The 19,903-nt window shown below is 34.8% G+C and overlaps 1 protein-coding gene across 10 annotated transcripts in view; it reads right to left on the bottom strand.

Moving 5' to 3' along the window:
* Window positions 1–214: 214 nt before the first annotated feature.
* Window positions 215–19,903, bottom strand: part of LOC109081467 (B-cell receptor CD22-like) — a 33,850-nt gene continuing 14,161 nt past the window's right edge. For 2 of the 10 annotated variants that reach the window (XM_042726754.1, XM_042726762.1), the window contains 10 exons: window positions 13,415–13,717; window positions 11,161–11,472; window positions 3,255–3,545; window positions 2,919–3,029; window positions 2,672–2,752; window positions 2,362–2,415; window positions 2,220–2,282; window positions 1,984–2,052; window positions 1,793–1,843; window positions 215–1,576 (listed from right to left, as the gene is read on the bottom strand). In XM_042726754.1, coding sequence (XP_042582688.1) covers window positions 1,569–1,576; window positions 1,793–1,843; window positions 1,984–2,052; window positions 2,220–2,282; window positions 2,362–2,415; window positions 2,672–2,752; window positions 2,919–3,029; window positions 3,255–3,545; window positions 11,161–11,472; window positions 13,415–13,717 — 1,343 coding nt within the window. In that variant the 3' untranslated portion in view covers window positions 215–1,568. The remainder of the gene's footprint in view (window positions 1,577–1,792; window positions 1,844–1,983; window positions 2,053–2,219; window positions 2,283–2,361; window positions 2,416–2,671; window positions 2,753–2,918; window positions 3,030–3,254; window positions 3,546–11,160; window positions 11,473–13,414; window positions 13,718–19,903) is intronic. The other 8 variants (XM_042726763.1, XM_042726764.1, XM_042726756.1 and 5 more) reach the window with 7 other exon arrangements.

Consider the following 19,903-nt stretch of genomic DNA (forward strand, 5'->3'; position numbering starts at 1 on the left):
ATGGTGAACTGTCCAACCTATGGTGGTCATTTTGTTCACAACAATAACTGCATAATCAACGTGCACCCTCAAAATAAAATAAAAAAAATAAAAATAAAAAAACCTTCTCTACAGTCAAAGCAAATATGCTGACTTGTTGCTCACCTGAAATTACTTTTACCTATGGTTAAAATGGCAGTAGATTAACAATTGTGAAAAACTCATGCAAAGAAAATATGTATGTATTTTTATTTATTAAACATAAAACTCAAAATTGATTAACTGTAAAAAAGTGTGAAAGATATATTAATATAAAAAGCTGTATGTGGATATGTAAGAAAAATCTTCATCCATCTTAATGACTTGGCAAAAACACAAGCATTTATTAGTATGAAAAAAAAAAGATTTAAACAAAAAAATATTTAACTCCTTTTAACCAAGTGCCAATAACACTATTATTTTATACTATTTATTCTATATTTTATTCTATATTTTGAAATATTTAATTGCTATGATAACTTTTAGGGAAGTTAACACTGAATTGTGTTAAACAAAAGTGCTCACTGGTAAAAGTATTTTCCTATATACAGGTATTATAGATATATTTGTTTGCTTGCATGTGTACAGATAATACAGTAAATATACATCTCTAAAGTATTTTAATCAAGCATGTGCATAAGCAGTTCACTCAGATTTATTTCTTAAAGGGGTCATCGGATGCCTATTTTCCACAAGTTAATATGATTCCTTAGGGTCTTAATGAAAAGTCTGTAACATACTTTGGTTAAAATTTCTCAATGGTAGTGTAAAACAACACCCTTTTTACGTGTCAAAATCAGCTGTGCAAAAATCAACCCATTTTGTGTTTGTAGCTTTAAATGCTAATGAGCTTTGCTGACCCCGCCCCTCTCTTCTGTGAGGTGACGAACCCTGCTCTAAGACTGTTTACTAGCCGCAGAACTTGCTAACTAGCATGTTATTAGGAACAGCGATTGCAAAGATTCATAAAAAACCATATACTCACTTCTTCTGTTGGAGAAGCTAGATCATGAATGATTCGCGTGAACATAAACGCATTTAGTTTGATCGGGGCACATTCCCTTCAGAAACAAACATAATCCACTGTGTCTTCAGCGGCTCAGATGTTGTGAGTAAATGACGACTGCTATGTTCATTATTACATCCAACAACAAAACACCTCAATCGCTCTGGAGACAATCTTATTTACATCTGCTCCAGCGGTGAAACAATGTTGGACTGATGACAGTCACTCAGGGGGCGGAGCTAAGGTAAGACGCTAGTGTCAATCAACTTTCGTGGGAGGGGCATTCATCCGTGTGATGTCACACAGACAAGGAGCTGAGAATGGCCTGATTTGCAAAAGGGGATATTATTTTTAGGGATTAAATTAAAACCACTGTGTGGATTTTATCATCATAGGGTAGATGTGTACACACACTGCCAAAACACATTTATGTTAAACAACATATAAAAGTGAAATTAGCATCCTATGACCCCTTTAAGCAATGCAAGCGTCACTGTGTCTGCTGCTGTGAATCTCTTTCAGCCGTCTGTTATCTTCACTGCACTCAGGGACCTTTAACAGATAAAACAGATACAAGATGATGCAGGTGATGTGAATAATGCAGATCTAAGAAGTAACTGAAACCCTTATAGTAGATTTATAATGTAAAAGAACCAATATATGCCACAATCTGCGACAACAAATTGTGAGCTTGCTGTCAGTTATTATAAAATTATTGTACAATTATAACACAATTATTATTTTATTTTATTTTATTTTTTTGATTACCCTTCTTCCTAACAGAAGCATAAGTTGCATCACCAACTCCAGCATCAGCATCTGAAGAACACAAATCATCAATAATAAAATAATGATAAAATGTAAGATTTATATATTTCTTCAATGAGCCAGATGACTTTAGGAGTCAGTATAAGAGATAGTTCACCCCCCAAATTTAAAATGTTCATAATTTTGCACACCTTTGCATTTCTTTACTTTTGTTATGACTTCTGAATATGTCACATCATTTGACTCTGCCATGGAAACATCTGCAAAAAAATAATAATAATAAATAAATAAATTATATAATAAATTAATAATTAAAATGTGTGTGTGTGTGTGTGTGTGTATATATATATATATATATATATATATATATATATATATATATATATATATATATATATATATATATATATATATACAGGTATATTACCTTTATCCAAATATGACCATAAGACCTCTGAATATGTGACCTCCAAAAATGACTCTGGATCATCTGAAACAAACAGGTCAACATTAATGACTGATATTTGCTGATTATGAATAGTATGTGTTAAGATGGTTTAAAACTCAACCTTTGTGTCTCTTCTTCACTTCAGTCACGTCGTCATAAATGTGATCAGGACCTGCTGGACGGCAAACAAGCATTTGAGGATAAAAGGTAAAAAGCAAAGCAGTCTTGAAGGGAAAAAAATAATTATGAAGCTTAAAGGGATGGCTCAAAAATATGTTTTGAAGAATGCTGGGGTCCAAACTGAACCCAACTGATTATTATTTTTTTGTTCCACAGATGTCAAAGTCATATGATTTGAACTGATATGGGTAATTCTTTGTGTGTGTGAATGTGTGAACTATCACTTTAAATGATTAGTTAGTGAGGCTGACCAGACTGTAGAGGAGAGTTTTCTGGTTGAGATTCTGCAGATTGATTTGGGACTGATGTCTGGTTAATGTTATGCTGCTGATCTATAATAGAAACAGAGAGCATTATGGTCACTCAAGAGTATCTGCAGTGATTACACTGACTCTTTATGCTGATATTTAGATCTTCTCATGAGCCTTTATTCATAAACTGTATCTTTCATGTGTTTCTGTTCAGTTGTATTAATCATTGTCATGAACTGCTCCACACCTTTGTTCTTCTTGTATCTCCACAGCAGCAGCAGTGAGATGAAGATCAACAAGCAAACACTTGATCCCAAAACCACAGCAGTGACCAGAAGAGAAGATGAAGCATCTGAGACTGGAGAACACACACATGCAGATCTGATCGTAAGTCACATATAATACTATTTCATAAAACCTAATATTTCAAGGCTTCTGACTTCACACCCTTTGCTCCTGCTGGTTATAACATTAATTTTAACAAAGATATTACATTCTATAATAAACCTTATTTGCCTCAAAAGGGGGCATCTTAAAGCCACAAAAAAACTGATAAATAATGTTTATCACAGTATTTCCTCACCCTTAACAGACAGATGTATTCGGTTACTCTCCTGTGATGAGTTTGGTCTCTCATCTCTCTGTCCTCTACACCAGTACTGATCCAGATCAGACTCATTCAGTGCTTTAATACTGAGAGTGTCTCCGTTTACAGTGTAACGATCAGATGACTGTAACATTACACTGTTGTTTGTACCTTTATACCACTCATATCTCCAGTTACTGTAAGTCTCAATCACACACTTCAGAGTGACTGTCTCTCCAGTGAATACAGGACTGTCTGGAGTCACAGTCAGTGTAGATCTGGGTAAATCTGATCAAGATAAAAGCAGACAAAGATAAAGATAAAAGAGATGCAATGAAGCATTAACTCAACACAGTAATTGTGTATTATACATCTTATTTTATCTATGAAATGAAATTGTTTAAGAATCGACCATTAAAATCCCATATTATTTGATCATTAAGATGAATGTCTATGACATCTCTGGTATTTTGGGACTAAGGTGGGAAAAATACATTTTCTGAAGGTTAATCTGTTTCTTATCTCATGAAATTTATGAATAGGTGCTGTCATAAGTCACATTCATTGTTTTGTTAAGATTTTAAAGGGTTCATGAAATAGTGAATCAAATATGCGTCATGTTTACACAAATAAGAGGTTAATCTACAATACAAAATCTTGTCATCGTCTCATTTCAGTCGTGAAAAAAAGATCAAGTGAAGCGGAGGCCAAACAGTTTGGTTGAGTTTTGGCTTCACTTGTCTATAATAGAAGGAAGTAGAGAAGTGATGTCCATTTTTTAAGACAGTCTATGATTTTGAAGAACTCATGTCTGTCCATCAACCACAAGAGTGATACTTCTGTTATAAACTAACCTCAGTAAACAAAGATCTGAAGCTGTCTCTCATGAGCATCATGATCTGTGATCTGTGTAATATGCAAGGACTCGTGTACACATGTTCTTTGTCAGTGGTGTATAAAGTACCTGAAAGTGATACTCAAGTAAAAGTACAGACATCTTACCAGAAAATGAATTTGGTAGAAGCTGAAGTCACCATTTAGAAAATTAAATGCAAAATGGAAAAGAAGCAAATATATACAGGTCCTTCTCAAAAAATTAGCATATTGTGAAAAAGTTCATTATTTTCCATAATGTAATGATAAAAATTTTACTTTCATATATTTTAGATTCATTGCACACCAACTGAAATATTTCAGGTCTTTTATTGTTTTAATACTGATGATTTTGGCATACAGCTCATGAAAACCCCAAAATTCCTATCTCAAAAAAATTAGCATATCATGAAAAGGTTCTCTAAACGAGCTATTAACCTAATCATCTGAATCAACTAATTAACTCTAAACACCTGCAAAAGATTCCTGAGGCTTTTAAAAAACTCCCAGCCTGGTTCATTACTCAAAACCGCAATCATGGGTAAGACTGCCGACCTGACTGCTGTCCAGAAGGCCATCATTGACACCCTCAAGCGAGAGGGTAAGACACAGAAAGAAATTTCTGAACGAATAGGCTGTTCCCAGAGTGCTGTATCAAGGCACCTCAGTGGGAAGTCTGTGGGAAGGAAAAAGTGTGGCAAAAAAACGCTGCACAACGAGAAGAGGTGACCGGACCCTGAGGAAGATTGTGGAGAAGGACCGATTCCAGACCTTGGGGGACCTGCGGAAGCAGTGGACTGAGTCTGGAGTAGAAACATCCAGAGCCACCGTGCACAGGCGTGTGCTTTTGAACCAAAAACAGCAGCAGAAGCGCCTGACCTGGGCTACAGAGAAGCAGCACTGGACTGTTGCTCAGTGGTCCAAAGTACTTTTTTCGGATGAAAGCAAATTTTGCATGTCATTCGGAAATCAAGGTGCCAGAGTCTGGAGGAAGACTGGGGAGAAGGAAATGCCCAAAATGCCTGAAGTCCAGTGTCAAGTACCCACAGTCAGTGATGGTCTGGGGGTGCCATGTCAGCTGCTGGTGTTGGTCCACTGTGTTTTATCAAGGGCAGGGTCAATGCAGCTAGCTATCAGGAGATTTTGGAGCACTTCTTGCTTCCATCTGCTGAAAAGCTTTATGGAGATGAAGATTTCTTTTTTCAGCACGACCTGGCACCTGCTCACAGTGCCAAAACCACTGGTAAATGGTTTACTGACCATGGTATTACTGTGCTCAATTGGCCTGCCAACTCTCCTGACCTGAACCCCATAGAGAATCTGTGGGATATTGTGAAGAGAAAGTTGAGAGACGCAAGACCCAACACTCTGGATGAGCTTAAGGCCGCTATCGAAGCATCCTGGGCCTCCATAACACCTCAGCAGTGCCACAGGCTGATTGCCTCCATGCCACGCCGCATTGAAGCAGTCATTTCTGCAAAAGGATTCCCGACCAAGTATTGAGTGCATAACTGAACATAATTATTTGAAGGTTGACTTTTTTTGTATTAAAAAACACTTTTCTTTTATTGGTCGGATGAAATATGCAAATTTTTTGAGATAGGTATTTTGGGTTTTCATGAGCTGTATGCCAAAATCATCAGTATTAAAACAATAAAAGACCTGAAATATTTCAGTTGGTGTGCAATGAATCTAAAATATATGAAAGTTTAATTTTTATCATTACATTATGGAAAATAATGAACTTTTATCACAATATGCAAATTTTTTGAGAAGGACCTGTACATATATGTATGTTCATACACCGCTTGAGTAGCAAGATTGTGTTCAGTTTTATCTCTTTCGTCCATTTTGTATTTTTGGGTAAGAATAAGAAGCACTTCATCCGGTACTTAGTGTCTTTCATTCCAACATAAGAAAACATTTCTGGAATCTACATCTGAAATAGCATTTAGATGTATTTACACAGTTCATATATCTCAGAGGGGACATGAATGCATCTAAACTGCAGTTACAGATGCCTAAATAGGCTTAATGTTTTGTTTTTAACATAAAACGCTTAATACTGATATTTGAAATAATTTAAAACGTGAAAAAAATAGTTGAAATGTGAAATTAAAACCGCCAGTAGGTGGCAGCAAGTGAATGTTAATGAGTGAGTCTTTTGAGATTCAACTGATTCATTCAAACGACTGATTCATTCAGACATTCAGAAATGTTAATGAGTGAATCACTGAATCATTTATTCAACCGATTCGTTCAAAAAGCTAATTCATTAAATAAGTAAACTCGGTCCATTGCTCAGAGATGCAAAACAGTGCTGTGATTTTTGTTTGGGACTATTTTTGTTGGCAAAATTGAGCAAAAACAAGCAATATCATGTCTAAAATGAGTGGGAAATGAAATAATTTGCAGTTGTGCACGGCGCACACTTGTCTGCACACGAGCAAAGGTGTTTTTAGGAGTCTAACTTGCAAACGCCAGACCACTGATTCTTCAAACCTGCGTTCCTGTAGTCTGTGTTCTTCTGACTATTTTGTAGTAAGTAACGAATATGCTTCGGGGAAATGTATAATCGGAGTAAAAGTATACATTTTAATTAGGAAATGTAGTGGAGTAAAAGTAAAAGTTGGCTGAAATACAAAATCTCAAGTAAAGTACAGATGATCGCCCAAAAAACTTAAGTACTGTAACAAAGTATTTTTACTTAGTTACATTACACCACTGTTCTTTGTTACAAAGTGGTTTACTGTGGTTTACGCATTCATAAATCAAGGCACTGATTAAACAATCAGTCTCAAACTGCTCCTGTTAGTAGCATGATTTATTGATACTGTGATTATATTATATACAGAAAAGTGATCAAAGGTGGATCTCTTTATATTCACTAGAGTCTATCAGTGATTCAGTCTGTGACTCAAACAGTGATTAAACTCCTGTAATAATCACTGACACAGTTTACTCTGCTCAACAAGTCTTTTTACATTATGTTTTTATTGTGTTAGTTATGATGATTTGTGAGATTGCATTTATTGCATCATGTTTCAGACATGAGTGTTCGGGTACAATGCTCACTGCTGCAACCTTTGATGCATTGGGAATAGATCTAAATATAATGCTGTAATCAACACTTTCACCATTAGTTCATCTTGGTGGTTGTTTTAGTAAAAGTTTTTGAGAATTGTCAGCCAATCATAGCAGTGGTGTTTACATTAAAGTCCTGCAACAAGCCCCTTCCAACAGAGCATTCAAATCAGAGGATAAATGCAGGGAGGTCACAACATGACCATTTATATCTATAGTTTGAACGTTTTGATGAAAAACATACTAGGGCATATAAAAATTCGAATTTTTGTAAAATTGTAAAAACGTGTCTCGAGACTTTATGGCGGTTGTTCCCCATCCCACTTCATCTTATCTCACCAATTCAACTTTGTGAATATTCTCGATGTCATGAGTCTGAACCAAAGAAATGTCATGTTCAGACCCATGCTGATGTAAATAAACCAGCTTGTTGCTAAGCAGTCTTGTATTGAAGAATGCATGCTCAGCACCTCCAGTGGTTCCCGCGATTGTTAAATTGAAACATGCACGCACATTTAAAAGCGATATTAAAAGCAATTTCACACCAAGAGCAGCCTAGGGGCCCCTGACCACCTTAATGTGCCCCTGTAAACTACACATACTTCCATGATGCTGTTTTGTTTCTTGTTGTTTAAGCAACTTAATAATATATGTTTTATAAACATTTTCAACATTATGCACTTTTTCAAAGATTGTCCTGTTATTTTATTACTTTGAATAAACGTGCATTAGTAATATTTTGCTCAATGCGCCCTCTTGTGGCCTCAGGAGAAAGTGAAATTTTGCATTTTAAATTTGAATATAATTTGAATAAGAATAAGTTTAGAAGTACGGAAGTTCTAAGCGGCCATGCATTATAATTTTTTTTCTTTTTGTTTTCTCGTTATAACGACTTAATTTTCTCGTTATCTCGACATAACGAAGTTCGTTTTCTCGTTATAATGACTTAATTTTCTCGTTATCTCGACATAACGAAGTTCGTTTTCTCGTTATAATGACTTATTTTTCTCTAAGAATTTACAAAACTGCGCCAGCAGGTGGCACTATAGACCTGAATATAACTGATGGGGTGTGTTGTATACTATCCACTTTACTGTACGCGGACCTTCCTCGTGATCGCTATAATTTGTGCAGTCTTGTTTATTACTGACATTTAATTAATTCATAAATATTAAATGCTTGAATCAATATGAATATTTTGTGTATTAAGTTCCTGCTAGATGCATGAGTTTCACCAACGCATTCTGTTTCATCAATAACTGCTTATCAAAACCAAGGTTGACATCACTGTATTCTGTTTGCACCAACTATATATTATATTTGTGCTTCTTTTAGGCTCATTATTAATTTACATTTAATTTTAATTTAATGATTAGGTAGTTAATAAGCGGAGATGTTCTGTTTATCTACAGTAGGACGGGATTTATCGATGTAGGCTGATGTGCTTCTTTTCCTTATTACTAATCTTTATTGTTAACCATATTGATGAGAAATGTGATGTATATGTAAAATCCATAGGCTAATTTAATTCAGTTTTGTTCTGTAATGTTGTAATGTTTTTTTCTACACACAAACACATACACTACACGTACACATGAACGCTCTTTTCAAACAGAAGCTTGTAACACACATGATATCTGCCACATAATGACTACTACAAATTACAAATTATATATAATTTTATTTCATATAAAGGGAAAATTAAAAGTGAGTTTAATCCAAGCAGCTCTAATGGCGCGGTGTTGCCATTTAAACATGTTAATTACAAAAACAAAACGTTCGTTGTACTGTCTCTGGAAAAAATCAACAGTGATTGATCAGCCTTTATTTATACAGTATTGTAGACGTTATTATTACCTAGGCGAAGCAAAATTTGCTTTTATAGGCTACAGTAAGAGCGCCTGCATGGCTGTCCATCAGATGCCTGTCAAAGTTGAGTTCGTTACTATAGCAACAGTAAAACTTTCATGTCGTTATAACGAGAAAACGACTTTCGTTATGTCGAGATAACGAGAAAATTAAGTCGTTATAACGAGAAAACAAAAAGGAAAAAAATTATAATGGATGGCCGCTTAGAACTTCCGTATAGAAGTGCAACTAAGGAAACATAAAATTAATTATAATTATAATTATATATATATATATATATATATATATATATATATATATATATATATATATATATATATATATATATATATATATATATATATATATTAGCGATTACCTACATCTGTCCTTCTTCAGGTCAAGACCTGCATTCATGAAACATGTTTGCTACAAGTTGTCAGAAGATTAAAGCAATATTTGTTGAAGCATCCTTGCAACATTTAAGGGGATTTCTCTTTTTTTTTTTGGCATCAGCACTGTTTAATGCATTGAATCAACATTATTGATCTCTATGTAATGAAACGTCACAGGTGAAGTGTTGATCGTCGACTGAGTCTTATAAAGTGGTGCTCAAAGTCAAGGTTATTTCAGCACCTTGTTTCATTCATGAAAGACTCAGTGTTTTAAGAGTATCCCTTGAATGAATGAACTGTAAAAAATAATCAGTAAAAATATACGGTAAAAAACTGGCAGCTGTGGTTGCCAGAATTATACCGTAAAAAATACGGTAGCACCGTTTTAGGTTTAACGGTTTTACTTTTATATGTACAGTTTAATTTCGTAATTTAGCTGATATAATATTAATATACCAACTTATTGAATACTGAAATCTGTTTTGTACCTTTGTAATACACTGGTAACCACCAAAAGCAGGTGATGATGAGAAAGTCATGTGATGAAACAAAGCCCATCACAAGCAGCTTTTAAATAATAATATACATAGAAGGTGCACAGTGTCAAGCACTAAACACCATCATGGTGAGACTCATTAAACTGAAATATGCAATAAACATTAATTTAACAACATTATTTGTAACATACAACACTAATAAACGTAACAGATAAGAAAAAAAATAAGAAGAAACAGTTATTTCAAAGAAAAAACATCAAATTCAAACAAAATTTGAAATGCAACAAAGAAAATTCTGGGAATGTCAGTTAACGGTACAAATTACCGTTAATTATTTAACAGGTTTGTACTGTAGCATTTTCACAGTTTTTTACCGTTAAAATCACAGTCATTTTAAAGACAGTTCCTTGCCTCCACCTACTGGTGTAATGATGTAAATACACTGACAGACAGCCTGTCTAGTGCACGCAGAGGAAAATATACCTGTACTGATATAACTGAAATATCAACACTTTTGAAAGCCTCTTAGTATAGCATAATAATAATAATAATAATAATAATAATAATAATAATAATAATAATAATAATAATAATAATAATAATAATAATAATAATAATAATATAGCATTAAGACTGATAGATATTGATCCACTCAAAATCACTGCCAGCTAAGTTTCCTGATGAACTTCCTGCAAACAGGCACAGATGATATTATCTCTGTTTGGCAGTTCCTACCTCTGTGAGCAGACGTTCAGTCTGATGAACCTGAACAGCAAACTAACTGACTCTATCCTGCATAATATCCTGACTTTGTCAGTATGTGAGGTGAATTTAATTTTTTAAAACATTTGAAAAATAAGCACCAGCTTCATGTCTCTCATTAAAAGTCACTGACTTTGCAAGAATATGACTTTATTGCTTTTATCCTGAACAGCTGTGTTAGACCTTGAACTCTCTTATACTATAAATGGGATTGTTTCTATGTTTTATTGTGCTATCATTTTAATTGAACTATACAATTAAAATAAATTTAAATATATTGTGTTGTTAAATCAAACTGAAATTAGTAAAATTATTCAAATGAAAAATGACTAGTGCATTGTGAGTGACGTCAGCATATGTGCATTTATATTTATGTGTATATAAACTATTTTCCATAAAAATTAGTTGGAAACACCATTTAGAAGACAATGATATTAATCTTACCCATCACAGTGAGATTAACAGCAGATCTTGATTGTGATGAGTTTGGTCTTTTATCTCTCTGTCCTCTACACCAGTACTGATCCTGATCAGATGTAATTACTCCTCTGATAGTGAGAGTGTCTCTGTTTACAGTGTAACGATCAGACGTCTGTAACATTACACTGTCTTTATACCACTCATATCTCCAGCCATACGTTTGGTCAATTCTCCATCTCCAGTTACTGTAAGTCTCAATCACACACGTCAGGTTGACTGTCTCTCCAGTGAATACAGGACTGTCTGGAGTCACAGTCAGTGTAGATCTGGGTGAATCTGTGAAGAAAGAAGACGGAGCTCTTTCAGTGAACTCGTCAGAAACATGATCTGATCATCTGAGTTCCTGTATTTGTGTGACACTGATGTTAAAGAGGAGAGTGATGCTCTCACTCTTTCTCTTTTTTTTCTTCTGTCAACTAAATGTTTTCATGCCAGTTCTTCCGAGAACTTTAATATAGTGAAGTTAATAACTTGTTAACCTGTGTCTCAGCTTTTTTTTTTTTTTTTTTTTTTTTGTTGTTGTTGTTGTTGTTGTTGATTATGTGAATATTTATGTAATATTTGGTTAGGAAATAACATAATTGAAAACTTTCAGTGTAACTGTCATAATGATAAATGCACATGGAGAAACAGTCCACTTTCTTCCAGCTGTGTTTTTCTCTGTATTACTCAGTGTATATGTGACCTGTGCTGGTAAAATGAGTTTGAATGTGCACAGGTTAATTACGAGCTACAGACAAAACGAGTGAAATGTCAAATTTGGTTGAATGAGGTTTTCACAAGTACCACAACATATTTTCTTGTCTGATCAGGGTGATAACCACCGTAAACATTGAGGGGGGCTAGTCCCCCCAATAATTAGAAATCACTAAACCCTTTTCTCAAATATATATATATATATAGAGAGAGAGAGAGACAGAGAGAGAGAGAGAGAGAGAGAGAGAGAGAGAGATGGAAGTTGTGTGTATGCGCGTCTGTGTGTTTCTCTTTGTAGAGTGAGTTTACTTAAAAACAGTGATTTTATCCTCTCGTTGCTGGAAAATATCATGTAGCGATTCAGTATTTAAACTGTATTTAATAAAAGTCGTGGGGCAGCGTTGACAAGTTTCTTTTTTCCTGGATGTGTGAGCTGCGAGATTTCCAATGTGTGTGTGTGTGTGTGTGTGTGTGTGTGTGTGTGTGTGTGTGTGTGTGTGTGTCAGTAAGCAGCGCATTAATATAGAATGGTAATTAAAGGCTTTAATGCACACCAGTATATGTGTGTTTTGTAGGAGCTAGACGACGTATGATGACATGTGACGGCATAGTAGTGGTGTCCCAATTCTTAGGGGAATATTTTCACCCCTACCCCTTGACACTGTGTTTCAAGGGGCAAGGGGAAGGGGTAGGTGAAGGGGTTTAAAATAGAATTGGGATTGGGCCTAGAAATGCCTTTATTTGTGTGCTTTCTAAAGGGGTTTTTTTTTTTGTCATTACTTGACACCTGGTGCTTCCTCTCAGCAGAAGTGTGGTATTGTTGTAAAGCGCATCAATCCAACTTTGCGAATATTAATATTGGATACTCGATGTCATGAGTCTGAACCAATGAAACATCATTTTCAGACCCATGCTGATGTAAACAAACCAGCTTGTTGCTAAGCAGTAGAAAAAAACACCTTTGGTGATTGTTCAGAACACACTGCACAGTGCTTTGTGTCTTATCACAGAAATCTAAATCCTCTGAATCCTCCAAACCATTCTGCAGTGTGAAGAACATTTTAATAATCTAAAGACCCTTTTGTTTAATGGAAAGATATCATGTATGTTAAAGGTTCTTCATTAAACCATCAAAGCCAATAAGAAGCTTTATTTTTAAGAGTGTACTTATAGAAGTTCACACAGAAATATGATGATGTTCAGGTCTGTGCTCACACACATCAGACTGAAGCCGTTAGCTGTTGTGTGTTATAGTGCCATGAGTGTTATGTTTGTAAGATGACACTTCATACTTAAAATTTAAAATACATTTTGAGATTCCTGTAACCAGTTCATTGTTGCATCTGTTGTGAACACAAGAACAGCTCTTTAACAAGTTAAAAGAGAAATAAATAAACCCTCGTATGAAGTGTAACAATCATTTTTATGAGTAATGTGAATGTAACATCTGAGAAGGAGAACGTCTTTTGATTGGATGTGTGATCATACATGTAGTGCACAAGGACAGTGAAATACAACTCACCCTTCACTGAGAGAGAAACAGCAGAGCTAAACGATGACCAGACTGATCTTATCTGTCCTCTACACCAGTACTGACCCTGATCAGATGTAATTACTCCTCTGATAGTGAGAGTGTCTCTGTTTACAGTGTAACGACCAGACGTCTGTAACATTACACTGTCTTTATACCACTCATATCTCCAGTCATATGTTCGGTCAATTCTCCATCCGTAACTGTAAGTCTCAATCACACAGGTCAGATTGACTGTTTCTCCAGAGAATACAGGACTGTCTGGAGTCACAGTCAGTGTAGATTTGGATGAATCTGTAAAGAAAGTCAAAAACATAGTGACTCAAACACCTCTTCCTTGAAATGTTGTAAATGTTTCACAGAACTGAACAATTCATCCATGCACACATGCAGTGAAACGACAGACTTCTCTTTAGTGACGTATGCTGGATTTCTCAGTTTATTACATTTAGTCCACTTTAACCAGGAGCTGCAGCTCTGCAGAGTTTAGCTTCATCTTTAATTAAACGAGTCATTCCACGAAATCTGTGACTTTTCCACTTGGAGTAATTAAAAAAAATAAATAAATAAAGTAAGTTTAATCAACATTTTTTAAATATCCATGAAATGAAGACACCTTAAAATGACAAGAAATTGTTTTGTGCCATCTCAGGTTATGTAATTTATTATTTTATGACAATTTTTTCTAAATCCGTGTATCATTCGTTCTTTCGTTTTTCCAACTGAAACCAAAAATGAAAAAAAAAAAAAAACGACTTGTTTTTTTTTAAATCTGTTTCCAAAACCAAAAAGAAAAAACGGATAACACTTCGTTTTCCAATGTTAAATTTTGTGCTAATATCAAAAATCTAAAAAACGGATAACGAGCGTGTGCGTTTCACTTTGGTGTTCTCCTCTGATGCCAGTGACGTCAACCGGAAGTGATCGTTACCCGCGGAATACAAAAAAAAAAACAAGGGATAGTGAGTAGATTTGAGCAGAATGTCCGGGTTGTATGGCAAGCCGAATTGACTTTTATTCATTCGCAGGATATGTATTCTTGATATCAACAATTCAATTTTCACTAGTTAAAATGTTAATTCTTGATATCAGGAATTAGATTTCTACTAGTAACAATTGCTATTTTTGATATCAACAATTACATTTCCACTAGTAACAATGCTAATTCTTGATATCAGCAATTCAGTTTTCACTAGTAACAATTGCTATTTTTGATATCAACAATTGTATTTTCACTAGTTAAATGTCACCATAGGCTGCCATTCAAATTTAATTGTTGATATCAAGAATTGCTTTCTTACTAGTAACAACCTTTATTTTTGATATCAGTAATCACGTGGTTACTAGTACAGACATAGATTCTTGATATCAACAATTTAATTCTTGATATCAACAATTTAGTTCTTGATATCAACAATTTAATTGTCACTAGTGACAATGTTCATTTCTGATATCATGAATGTGATTGTTACTAGTAAGAAACTAATTTTAGATATCAGAAATTATATTGATATCAGAAATGCATTTTCAGATATCAGAAATAACAATTGTAACGTGTTGAAATACATTTACTGATATCAAGAATTAACATTTCAACTAGTAACAACTTAATTTGTTGATATCAAGAATTCACATTTTTACTAGTAACAAAGTAATTGTTGATATCATCAAAGGCAGTTGATATCTGAAATTGTCCTTGCAACTAGTGAAAATAGAATTACTGATATCTTAAATAACATTTTAACTAGTAACAATACTTTTACAGATATGTAGAAATGCCATTTTAACATGTAAGAATAGCTATGGTAATTTAGTTCATGAATATTAATGAGATTTTCAGACACTCCTTTTAGCGTCAGCATTGGCCCCTGGCCAAAGATGGCGGAAGAACATCCATGCGCAGAAACGGCTCTTCTTTTATTTATTTGCTTTGTCATTGAAACTTGAAAATTATGTTATGGCTGGATTCATTTCTTTATTTTTTGTTAATTGTAAAAAAAAAAAAGGAAGTTTATGGTGTTTCTTTTTATTGGCCACCAAGTCCTTCGGCTAATTAAAGGAAAAATGAACAAGGCATTAATTTAGTTTTTAAAAATACCTTCATGTCGTTTTTTCAGGTGTTTATTTTTGGTTTTATTACACTTTCTTCTAATACATCAAATAAAAAATACAACTAAAAGGAAAAATATAACAGATAATAATGCATCATACAAACAGTTTACTGGATTTTTTTTTTTTTTTTGGTAATATCGTTGTCTACATGAATGAATTATTTTTATATAACATGTTGTCCAGTTCTTGGAGCATCGGTGGACAAGATGAATGATAAAGTAAATTTACACTGTTATACAAGCTGTACTCTCACTACTTTACATTGTAGCAAAGTGTCATTTCTTCAGTGTTGTCACATGAAAAGGTTTAATAAAATATTTACAAAAATGTGAGGGGGTGTTCTCACTTCTGTGAGATACTGTATATTTAATCAAGTTTGTTTTATTGCGGTAAATGATCTACAAGCATTTCACATATTTCTATGCACACTAATAATATTATACTACTGTCGCTACACTACGGTTATACACATTTATTGCATTTATTTTCAATAAATAAATCCTTATAGTGTGGCTCCCTCTAGTGGATAAACTTAATACCACAGCCTTCATCTTCCAGTTGAAATGGCTGATTAGTTAAGAATTTGATTTTGGCAGGGGTTATTTGAATACAATGAATTCTGTTTACACTAAGTGAAAATAGCATATTTTATTAGCAATATATTCTATTTACACTATTTAATAATATGAGTATTTTCTTCCAGTAATAGTAATTTGATGCTGTTCGTACTACTTAGTGCAAATAGTGACCAACATCTGCACCTCATTATTGTAGTAGGCCACATTATAAAACAGTATAGGCTACAATAATAACATATTGAGTGTAAATTATAATTTTTATTTAAAAATTATTAAATGGATGCCGCCGCTACAACTAGCCCTAACCCTACACAATATCCACGTTATTTTTCACTTTTCGATAATTTCGTTCAGTTTTATAGAAAATATATGCCTTTCCCGTGATACACGGGATGTGAAAATGGTGAAGAAACAGCTCGGCAGAAGGCGGAATCGAACCCGGGTCCGTCGCGTCAAAAAACAACCACTTAGAGTCCAACCATCTGCGCCACAGAATTTGGTGAATCATCGAGGTCTTTCTGTATTGTTGAGTAACACTACCACACGTTGGTAGGCGGAGTTACATAGCCTTTGCCAAATTAAACATTCATAAAGGGTTGCACTCGTCATTAAATTATGCACATATCCAAAAAGGAATTCATGATATCTTAAATAACAATTTTTACTAGTGAAAATGTAATTTTAACATGTAAGAATTAAGTTACTGATATCAAGAAGTATGTGTATTACTAGTTGTAATTTCATTTTTGATATGATAAACGCATTTCTGCGAGTGATGACGTCATTTTTGATATCAAGAATACGTGTCGTTACTAGTGACAATTAAATTGTTGATATCAAGAATTAAATTGTTGATATCAAGAATTAAATAGTTGATATCAACAATTCATATGTTTAAATGTTAAAACGGCGCCGAAACTATTACAGATTTCAAAAATGTATTTCTTACTAGTTACAATTCTAAATGCACATATCAGCTTTTTATTTCTTACTAGTAGAAATATAATTTTTGATATCAACAATGACATTTTTACTAGTAAAAATGTGAATTCTTGATATCAAGAATTAATTGTCACTAGTTAAAATGTTAATTCTTGATATCAACAATTTAATTGTTACTAGTGACCTGGGCCGCATTAATGCACGGGCTTACCTGGGCTTAAGCCCAGGGCCCCGGGCTGGGGGAGGGCCCCGATGATGCCGGAAAATATTGTAATCGGATTTTATAATTCGTTGGCTGTCCCTTTAAAATTACGCTTTATCGCTTTGCTTTGAATGCACGTGCGGGCGTTGCAAGTCCTGCTCGAGAAGTGTCAGTCAAACCCTCTCACTCAATGAACCCTGCAATCATCAGTCACAGTGGGCATTGTTTAATTGTCTGAAATCCAATAAAATTCATCATTGTCTGAAAGCATTCAGTTATTGGCCTGTATCGAACTCACGTGACATACTTTCGTTGAATTCTTTATAAGATAATTGCCGCCTATTCTAATGATGACAATAACTAATCTAATGGCTAATCTAATGTGACAACAATGTCTCGTAAATATGACAGTGGTTCGCAAAAAAGAAAAACAGCACAAGATAAAGTAGAACGTCAGAACAGTTTGTTAAAAAAAAAATCCGAAACTAACATCATATTTTAACGCAGGCCCAGGGAAAGATGAAGATACAGATAATGGTGAAGGGAAAAGGGAATCACCGCCATTTACAGGTTGGTTGTGATATACTAGCAGGCTGGCAGCAGTAGCTAGATATGATAGTCTATCAAAATAATTAACTCTTTTTAAACTTAACAACTTAGTTGAGCTCCCAGTAGCCTAGTTAGTTAGCCACCTTACTAGAGCTGTGGATTATAATAATTTTTTTGTATTGCAATGTTGATGCGAACGATTCTGCATACATGTAATTAAATAGGCCTTATAATAGTGGCATAATGATTTAAATAAAGCACTCTTGTTACTATTAAAGTTGTGTATGCCTTCAGAAGCAAACACTTAATTGCGCTTGATGTTCGTATCACTTCTTTAAAGCAAGATATTTGGGCACATTTCGTTTTTTACTAAAAGAAAATGCATGAATGAGAAAATCGTGTAGGACGTGCTTGATGTTAAAACTACTTTTTAATCTCAATAATAAGTCATAAAAAAGATCTCTGTAATCGTGTTGACTGACACACCCTAAGCGCGAGTACAAAAAACCCTCACAGTAGAGGTCTGCGCGGGACTGTTTTTAAGTCCCGCTCCCGCTGGGGTTATATCCGCATCCTCCGTTTCCCGATATATATATACTCTTTGTTCACCCGCTGTCTGCTTAGAATAATTTTCTTCCCGACCCGACCATCCCGCTAAATTTAGATCTCGTTTCCAAAATTTCCCATTTCCATTTCCACGGAGAAAATAAAAATGTTGTCTGCACAAAAATTGTATTTATTATTTTATTCGCCTTGTCAAGATACGAAATTTAACATTTTACTACCAACACAGTAGGGGAAAAAAATGTCGAAGAGAAAAAATAAATAAAAACGCAGACTCTGAGCCCTCCTTTATATATTTCTTGATACTGTTGTTGGATGTGGAAGTATCTCACTGACATTAAACTTTCCGATTTTTGCTGCTGTGTCGACCAAATGTTGGGCCAGCTGATTAAAACCTTTTCCGGACACAGTATCATACAGTCGAATGTCTTGGCAAACAAATTCAACACATTTTTCTGTTGTCTCTTTTTTAAACTGCTCTGGCACCGGCCTAGACTTTGTAAATGCCAGTTTAGTTTGACCCTTTGTGATGATGCATGAGTGCCGCCTTAAACCCGAGGTTCCAGTCTTGTGATTGCTGAACGGGAATACTTTTAGGCATTTATCACATTGCGCAAAAGGTATTTTTTTTCATCTGCGTCTATGATACATGAAAAAGACTCCCATACATCAGACTTGCCTGATGTGGGTTTCTTAGCAGTAAACTGACCATTTTCCAGTCCAAGTTGAACGTCCTTTAAGGACAGCGCATCCACACTTTGCTCTGCCATACTTTTTGAGGGCCGTATATTTACAACCGGTAAAGTCTGCCCTGAGGACCGTTATTCACATGCGTGCATAAAGGTCATGAGTGCAGGGCAGGCTGTAGCCTATACCGGGTGGTCGATAAGATTAAGTAAAGCGAAGATATGCTGTTCTGAAAGGACGTCGGGAACGTGATATTGAATGACCGACCGCTCCCGTTCCCGTTTACACAGTTACCGACCGCTACCGTGTTTTAGTTGGAAATTTAAACCCGCGGCGCAAAATATGTAAAAAAATGTTTGTTTGTTTTTTTTTTTATAAAGTGAGATGCATTCTCGATAATATCAGATCGTTAAATCAACAATTACGATATCATAGACTACATCGCACACCCTACAGCACTGGCCCGATCGGGCAAGTGACCGTTCCGTCTACTGTCCCGAGCGTCATTCACACTAGCCTCGGGCAATTGGGCAGTCCTTAATGTCGAGCCCTGGAAGGGCCCCTCAAGAGGTAAAGCCCAGGGGCCCCTTATAGTCTTAATGCGGCCCTGCTAGTGACCATGTTCATTTCTGATATCTGAAAATGTATTTCTGATATCAACAATTGGGAGGGTAATTTCTGATATCTAAAATGGCTTTCTTACTAGTAACAATCATATTCATGATATCAGAAATGAACATTGTCACTAGTGACAATTAAATTGTTGATATCAAGAATTAAATTGTTGATATCAAGAATTAAATTGTTGATATCAAGAATTAAATTGTTGATATCAAGAATCGATGT

This window comes from Cyprinus carpio, chromosome B7, assembly GCF_018340385.1.
Source record: "Cyprinus carpio isolate SPL01 chromosome B7, ASM1834038v1, whole genome shotgun sequence".
Lineage (NCBI taxonomy): Eukaryota > Metazoa > Chordata > Actinopteri > Cypriniformes > Cyprinidae > Cyprinus > Cyprinus carpio.